Genomic DNA, 8,241 nt, shown 5'->3' with positions numbered 1-8,241 from the left:
ATACTCAACTGTAAAATAACACTGGATAGTCTTCACTGTATAATGAAAGGCAGCAGCAGGTTTATTTAGGCTGCTGTCTCTTTAAGACCTCACGCACGGCTCTAATATACTGATACACTCTCAACTTTTTCTGACACACTCTAGGCTTACTTTTATTTTTAGGAGCGCTTGTCCTCCTAATTAAAAAAAAATAGGAGCACCTTCTGATCAATAATCAAAAATTCTGATGAACAGCTGATTCATTCAGGAATTAAATCTTTATGAATGGGTAATCATGAATCACTGACTCACTAGATTCGTTCAAAAACGCACTTTCATTCATGAATGAAACTCGGCTGTGTTTGCTTTTATATTTGGAACTATTTTCGTTGATGAAATATATACAGTAAGACAATAAGAATGTTTGCGGGAGCGTGACACACACGTTGCGGGAGTGGGCGGTAACGGTCAGAAATTCAGCGGGAGTGAGCTTAAGAAAACTCTGCGCATCAAAACAAGTTTTTTCTTCGCGCTCCCCCATCTCCACCCCCAATCATTAGTGCCGCTTGTTCGGTCTTTGACAGAACATATAGGACAATTTTTTAAATAGCGCCATAAACAACTTATTTTAAATTTAATTCAAGCACTTTCAAGGACCTATGTTTGTTTTCAAGTACTTTCCAGGCCTTGAATCCATATGTCTGAAATTCAAGTACTTTCAAGAAGTGTGGGAACCCTGACAACATGAGGATTATAAGTCAAAAACCCTGCTCTGCATTTGAGAATGTGCAAAATTAAGTGGGGAATAAAATAAAAGTACAAATACTGTAACAAATAATAGTAAAAGATTACAATATAGATGTAGAAAAATCAAGTTAATAGATTGCAAATAAAAGCAGAATGATCAAATGGTCAACACTGTGTGAAATGTAATCTTAAATCGTCTAAAAAAAAAAAAAAAAAAAAAACTTGACATTTGTGCACATTTTGCATAAAGAACCGTTTATTTCACTGAGAGACAATGTCATTAAGTGAGAAATTAATTAAATTTCTCTCCTTGAAATGAACACATTTTACACCATTTAACTATAAATGTTATTAACATTTTAATGTTTACAACATTAACATTTAACACAGTTAACAGTTTCAGTTGGTGCCGGTGGAGCCGAAGCCTCCCGCTCCTCTCTCCGTCTCGTCCAGCGTCTGAAACCAGAAAACATGACGCAAATACAGCAGACTGCGGAGTCATACGAGTGAAGCATGCATGTTAACCACAGCAGCGTGTACCTGTAACTCCTGCAGCTCCGGGTAATAGATTCTCTCACAGATCAGCTGAGCGATGCGGTCGCCCTTCTTCACTGTGTTGGAAAAACATGCGTGTTGTCATTTAGAGCAGCATTTTTGTTTTTTTTGGTTCAGTTTCTCAGAAAACAAGACCTCATGTGTGTCCCTGGAGCACAAAAGCAGTGTTAAGTCGCTGGGGTATATTTGTAGCAATAGTCAACAATACATTGTATGGGTCAAAATTATACATTTCTCTTTTATGCCAAAAATCATTAGGATATTAAGTAAAGATCATGTTCATGAAGATATTTTGTAAATTTCCTACTGTAAATATATCAAAACTTAATGTTTGATTAGTAATATGCATTGCTAAGAACTTCATTTGAACAACTTTAAAGATGATTTTCTCAATATTTGGATTTTTTTGCACCCTCAGATTCCAGATTTTCAAATATTGTCCTATCCTAACAAACCATACATCAATGGAAAGTGCATTTATTCAGCTTCCAGATGATGCATAAATCTCAATTTCACAATAATGACCCTTATGACTGGTTTTGTGCTCCAGGGTCACATATGTTCAGTTTGCATCTCCGGTAAAAGCATCTTTAAGGATGTTTAGATATTCGTTCTGAAAAAGGAGTTAAAAACAGGAAGGTTCAGGTTTTGCGGTGCATGCAACATTTAATGTCATGACTTCATGAATGCAAGACTTTCTGCTCCGATTCAAGAGCTTTTTAGGTTATAATTAATTTGCTGTAGCTGCGGTCTCACCTTCAAACGGCTCTTTGTTGAAGTTGAAGAGCACGACTCCCAGATTCCCCCTGTAGTCGTAAATTTCCTACTGTAAATATATCAAAACTTAATGTTTGATTAGTAATATGCATTGCTAAGAACTTCATTTGAACAACTTTAAAGATGATTTTCTCAATATTTGGATTTTTTTGCTCCCTCAGATTCCAGATTTTCAAATATTGTCCTATCCTAACAAACCATACATCAATGGAAAGTGCATTTATTCAGCTTCCAGCTGATGCATAAATCTCAATTTCACAATAATGACCCTTATGACTGGTTTTGTGCTCCAGGGTCACATATATTCAGTTTGCATCTCCGGTAAAAGCATCTTTAAGGATGTTTAGATATTCGTTCTGAAAAAGGAGTTAAAAACAGGAAGGTTCAGGTTTTGCGGTGCATGCAACATTTAATGTCATGACTTCATGAATGCAAGACTTTCTGCTCCGATTCAAGAGCTTTTTAGGTTATAATTAATTTGCTGTAGCTGCGGTCTCACCTTCAAACGGCTCTTTGTTGAAGTTGAAGAGCACGACTCCCAGATTCCCCCTGTAGTCCTCATCCACCACGCCAGCTGTAGACACACCACACATGTGAGATCACAGCAAAGCATCACATTCTCATGTCATTGATTCACGAGCAACGTACCGCCAACATCGATGAAGTGCTTGACGGCGAGACCCGAGCGAGGAGCTGCAACACAAGAGAGTTAGTGAAGAAACAAACAGTTTCTGGACTGGCTTCTGTAGCTCTCGCTCACCAACTCGGCCGTAGTATCCGTGTGGAACCGCGATCTGGATGTCCGTCTTCACCAGAGCTTTGTCCATCGGCCCGATGCTGCAGTCATACGCACTGAAACACACACGAGGTTCTGTGATCAATCACAGCTCGTCTAATGCACTGAAGCAGCAGTGAACACAGAATTAAGAAGAAACAATGCAAAAGAGAAATATGCATGCTATCTAATCCATTCATCAAGTGCACTGATGCAGCAGTGAATCCTGGAATATAAGACTTTTCTGCAGGTCAAAGAGTATTAAAACGCAGAATTAAGAGGGAAAATCAATGCAAGAGAAATATAAACATAAGCAGTGCAGCATGCATGTGCACAACACTGTAACGTTATCTAATCACGGTGCAACAAATGCACAAAAGCAGCAGTAAATACTAGAATTACAAGCTTTTTCTGCAGGACAACGAGTATAAAAACGCGGAATTTAGAGGGAAAAATAAACGCAAAAGAGAAATGTGCATGAATCTAGCCACGTGCAGAGCAGCACGCATGCGCAGAACAACACTCTTATCACCGTTCATCAAATGCAGTAAAGCAGCAGTAAATACTGCCGGTAAAAATGTTTTCTACAGGTTAAAACATATTAAAAAATACAAAAGCAGCAGTAAATACTAGAATTACAAGCTTTTTCTGCAGGACAACGAGTATAAAAACGCGGAATTTAGAGAGAAAAATAAACGCAAGAGAGAACTGTGCATGAATCTAGCCACGTGCAGAGCAGCACGCATGCGCAGAACAACACTCTTATCACCGTTCATCAAATGCAGTAAAGCAGCAGTAGATACTGCCAGTAAAAATGTTTTCTACAGGTTAAAACATATTAAAAAATACAAAAATAAGATTAAAAAAAAACAGAATTAAGAGGGGTTAAACACTGCAGACGGGAATTCTGCATGAATCTAAACGTGCAGAACAGCATGTAAGTTATGTGCAGGACACAGAGAAACGGTGTTCGTCTGCCAGCAGCTGCGGCTCGAGTCTCACCTGTACAGGTCGAATCCCGCGGCTCGGTTCGATCCTCGGCTCGGTGTCGTGGCGTTTTCTGTCAGCTTGGCGAATTTGAGCACCTTCAGGTCTTCGTGTCCGTCCACCGCATCACTCTTGCATCTCTTCTGCGGAGAAACCGCTTCTGTAACTCCAGAGCAGGGCATCTTACCGACGAGGATCACGACAGAGAGCCACAGTTATGTGAGGTGACTGACAGGATAAATAAAGCGCGCCAAATGCTTTATTTTGAATGGCTCTACGGCGGGAAACGCTCTGAGTGGTGGGTGCTGCTCGGTGTTGCCAAGTCCGCCGTTTTCCCGCGGAATTGGGCTACTTTACGGTTGACGCGACCCAAAAAACTTGATATTTAACACACACAAAAAAACGCTCATTTTACCCGAATTTACTGGGAACCCTCTCGAAACGCGATTGGGCTAGTTTTGGTCTATTTTGAGTAGCAATTGGGCGGATTTTGGTGTGAAAACCTGGCAACCCTGGCGCTGCGTGAACGTCAAAAAGAGGAGGTTTCATTTAAATATGGAATTTATTAAATTAAATTAGTCTAGGGATGGGAGATACCTCTTATTTTATTTTCGATCCGATACTGATATTTTCAAGCCCAGTGTCGTCGATATCGATACCTTAAACTGATCTTTTAAATTATTAAAAGAATATAATCAGTAATTATACTCACTTAATATTAGATTTTAAAGCCACGTTTTTTAACATTTCATAGGCCTGGCTTTTTTTGTTTACACTGTCAGAAATAAAATATACTATAATTGTATTTTAGCCCTTTACTGGGGCAGTAACCTCAAAGGTGCAACTACCCCTAAAAGGGAGCATATTAGTGCCATACAGATAGATAAGTTACAAAGGTGCACCTTTGAGGATACCTCATGAAAAATAAACGTTACAGAAGTACAGAATGTATTATTATTGTTATTACCATGGTAAATTTGTGGTTACTGCAGTTTTACGACAAATACTGTTGTAAACTGTGGTTACTGTAATAAAACCAGGGTTATTTTTTGTAAAAGGCTGTCTGTGATTGGCTGGTTCTGTCTTTCAGCATTTGCGTGTGTTCCGATGAGCGGGAGAAATAGTTCTATACAACACAATTATTCGCTAATATAGCCTGGCTCGAGTCTCACCTGTACAGGTCGAATCCCGCGGCTCGGTTCGATCCTCGGCTCGGTGTCGTGGCGTTTTCTGTCAGCTTGGCGAATTTGAGCACCTTCAGGTCTTCGTGTCCGTCCACCGCATCACTCTTGCATCTCTTCTGCGGAGAAACCGCTTCTGTAACTCCAGAGCAGGGCATCTTACCGACGAGGATCACGACAGAGAGCCACAGTTATGTGAGGTGACTGACAGGATAAATAAAGCGCGCCAAATGCTTTATTTTGAATGGCTCTACGGCGGGAAACGCTCTGAGTGGTGGATGCTGCTCGGTGTTGCCAAGTCCGCCGTTTTCCCGCGGAATTGGGCTACTTTACGGTTGACGCGACCCAAAAAACTTGATATTTAACACACACAAAAAAACGCTCATTTTACCCGAATTTACTGGGAACCCTCTCGAAACGCGATTGGGCTAGTTTTGGTCTATTTTGAGTAGCAATTGGGCGGATTTTGGTGTGAAAACCTGGCAACCCTGGCGCTGCGTGAACGTCAAAAAGAGGAGGTTTCATTTAAATATGGAATTTATTAAAAATTAAATTAGTCTAGGGATGGGAGATACCTCTTATTTTATTTTCGATCCGATACTGATATTTTCAAGCCCAGTGTCGTCGATATCGATACCTTAAACTGATCTTTTAAATTATTAAAAGAATATAATCAGTAATTATACTCACTTAATATTAGATTTTAAAGCCACGTTTTTTAACATTTCATAGGCCTGGCTTTTTTTGTTTACACTGTCAGAAATAAAATATACTATAATTGTATTTTAGCCCTTTACTGGGGCAGTAACCTCAAAGGTGCAACTACCCCTAAAAGGGAGCATATTAGTGCCATACAGATAGATAAGTTACAAAGGTGCACCTTTGAGGATACCTCATGAAAAATAAACGTTACAGAAGTACAGAATGTATTATTATTGTTATTACCATGGTAAATTTGTGGTTACTGCAGTTTTACGACAAATACTGTTGTAAACTGTGGTTACTGTAATAAAACCAGGGTTATTTTTTTCGTAAAAGGCTGTCTGTGATTGGCTGGTTCAGTCTTTCAGCATTTGCGTGTGTTCCGATGAGCGGGAGAAATAGTTCTATACAACACAATTATTCGCTAATATAGCCTGTTTTTCCACTTAGAAGCTTATTTTATGCACCGAATTTCTTGATAAATAAATAAAATTAATGGTTAAAAAAATGCACTTTAGAATCGATATTTTCATGCGATGATCGATCCCATCCCAAGTCGTCATTATTAAACTAGATGATCCCTTGTGGCAACCACTAATCGGGAGAAACCGGAAGTAGTCATTGTTTATCAATATAGCACCTTATATAGCAGACATATACTTGATGTACTACATTCATTACCTTCTCCGTGTCAATGTAAGTTAGAAGTGATATCACATTTTTATTCTGTTATTCATAACATAGCCTGCACGTTATGAATGAAGAGTTAAATGTGATCCAGAAGTGAAGTGTAGCGGATGTGATATCACGGAGCGTCGCGCTGCTGTCCGTTATTAACGGTTATGTCGTGTTGTTATAGTGCTGCTGACCTCCAGCGCCGCGTCCGACACCAAATCCGTTTAAACCGCGAACAGCAGCCACAGAAACGCGCCAAACCAACATCTTCAACGGTAAATTAATCCGCCATATTTGTTGTTGTCGTTTGCGTTCTGGGAGTTGTAGTTTTTACGCTGTGTAGTTCTCGGAGGTTGTCTATTAACGGTCAATCTGTTTGAACTCACCGTCCATCGCGTATTTGTGTGAGAAACCGTTCCGTTGATTCAGAACGAAGCGGAATCATGTGAACGTTAAACGGCGCATTCTGAGGAAAAAACTCGTCACGATGGCGGCGTCAGCGTTAAATACTCAGGTGAAATTAATTATGATAATTAATCACGTTGATCTGAAGAACATCCGCCTGCATAACACCTGTTATCCGGCGAATATTCGTACAAACGGTTCACAGCTCGTTTGGAATTTTGTTGTTGTTCTTGGTTTGAATCAACCGTTAAAAATACCGCGTTCCTTCAAAATACTATTACTGCTTTAAATCACAATAAATTATTTAATCAGAAATATCACATTCAAACAGTGACAGAACGTGTCATTCTGTTTTTTTCCCTAAGTACAATAACTTAAACGAGAAATTTGTTTAAAACTAGCATATAGTACCACAAACACCTTTACTTTTGAGACACTAAAATGCATTTTCAAAAATTGGTTTATTTACTGTGAGAAAACGTTTTTGTCATTGTGAAATTATTTCATGATATGTTAATTTTCACAGTCTTTCCCAGTACCACAGAAATATAAATACGATCGCAATCATAATGGTTAGTGAATATATTTACAAAAGTATCACTATACTTGAAAAAAATAAGATACTTTAATTGATCACTCTGAATAATTTGACACTAAGATGCTTTTGTTTACACACAGATCTATTGTTTGTCCAGTAGAGGGCAGTATAGAGTCACAGTGGATACTAGCATACTGCATACTGCGCAGTGTACACTGAATAGTGTCTTCATTACAGTATGCAACAGTGATGTTTAAATCATGCTATTTATACCTCATTATGTTGCATGTTAAATTCAGTCATGGCTTTGATTCAGAATGATTCATGTTATTTTAGGTAAAAATGACTTTTGGTGGTTTTTGATGAATAGAAAGTTTTAAAAAAATCTAAATTTCTTTGAAATCGAAATCAACATTATAAATGTCTTTTCTGTCACTTTTGATCAATTTTATGCATATATTTTAAAAAAATCATATTTACCCCGTACTTTTGAATGGTAGTGTATCACAGTTTTCACAAATACATCAAGCAGCAAAAGCAGTTTTCAGCATCGATAATAAGAAAAGTTTTTTTGGCAGTCTGATCAAATAATAAATATAGATCATGGGTTCATTCTTCATATACAATATGCCTTATCATATGCTAAATTCAGTGAATGGCTTTTTATTTTGCATTTTTAATGTTACTTTGTGTAAAAATGTCTGATCAAATAAGTCGGATATAGATGGATTCATTTTTCATGTAAAATATACATGAGTGGTATGCTGTTGAACACGGCCTGTGTGTGTGTGTGTGCGTGTGCGTGTGCGTGTATGTGTGTGAGTGTGAGTGTGTGTGTCTCTGTGTGTGTGTGCGTGTGTGTGTGCGTGTGTCTGCGTGTGTCTGTGCGTGTGTGTGTGTGTGTGTGTGTGTTCTGCTCT

General features: G+C 38.6%; 1 protein-coding gene across 4 annotated transcripts; it reads right to left on the bottom strand.

The window, feature by feature from the left end:
* Positions 1-961: 961 nt before the first annotated feature.
* LOC107712991 (deoxyuridine 5'-triphosphate nucleotidohydrolase, mitochondrial-like) lies at positions 962-6,874 on the bottom strand. 4 transcript variants are annotated; one of them, XM_016518415.1, is made up of 7 exons: positions 6,573-6,699; positions 4,993-5,137; positions 2,819-2,910; positions 2,707-2,751; positions 2,558-2,632; positions 1,267-1,337; positions 962-1,182 (listed from the first exon to the last, which is right to left on the bottom strand). In XM_016518415.1, the coding sequence occupies exons 1-7, from the start codon at positions 6,643-6,645 to the stop codon at positions 1,126-1,128; spliced, it is 558 nt and encodes a 185-aa protein (XP_016373901.1). In that variant the 5' UTR covers positions 6,646-6,699; the 3' UTR covers positions 962-1,125. The 4 variants fall into 4 exon arrangements, with proteins under 4 accessions (XP_016373901.1, XP_016373892.1, XP_016373915.1 ...); XM_016518406.1 differs by lacking the exon at positions 6,573-6,699 and adding an exon at positions 6,765-6,874 and having other exon boundaries at positions 964-1,182; positions 4,993-5,178; XM_016518429.1 differs by lacking the exon at positions 6,573-6,699 and adding an exon at positions 6,765-6,854 and having other exon boundaries at positions 964-1,182.
* Between the last annotated feature and the right edge of the window lie 1,367 nt (positions 6,875-8,241).

The sequence above is a fragment of the Sinocyclocheilus rhinocerous genome, unplaced genomic scaffold (genome assembly GCF_001515625.1).
Source record: "Sinocyclocheilus rhinocerous isolate Xijiao unplaced genomic scaffold, SAMN03320098_v1.1 scaffold1093, whole genome shotgun sequence".
In the NCBI taxonomy this organism is placed as follows: domain Eukaryota; kingdom Metazoa; phylum Chordata; class Actinopteri; order Cypriniformes; family Cyprinidae; genus Sinocyclocheilus; species Sinocyclocheilus rhinocerous.
Note: the sequence above shows the minus strand (reverse complement) of the source record. Positions and strands in the feature narration are given on the sequence as shown.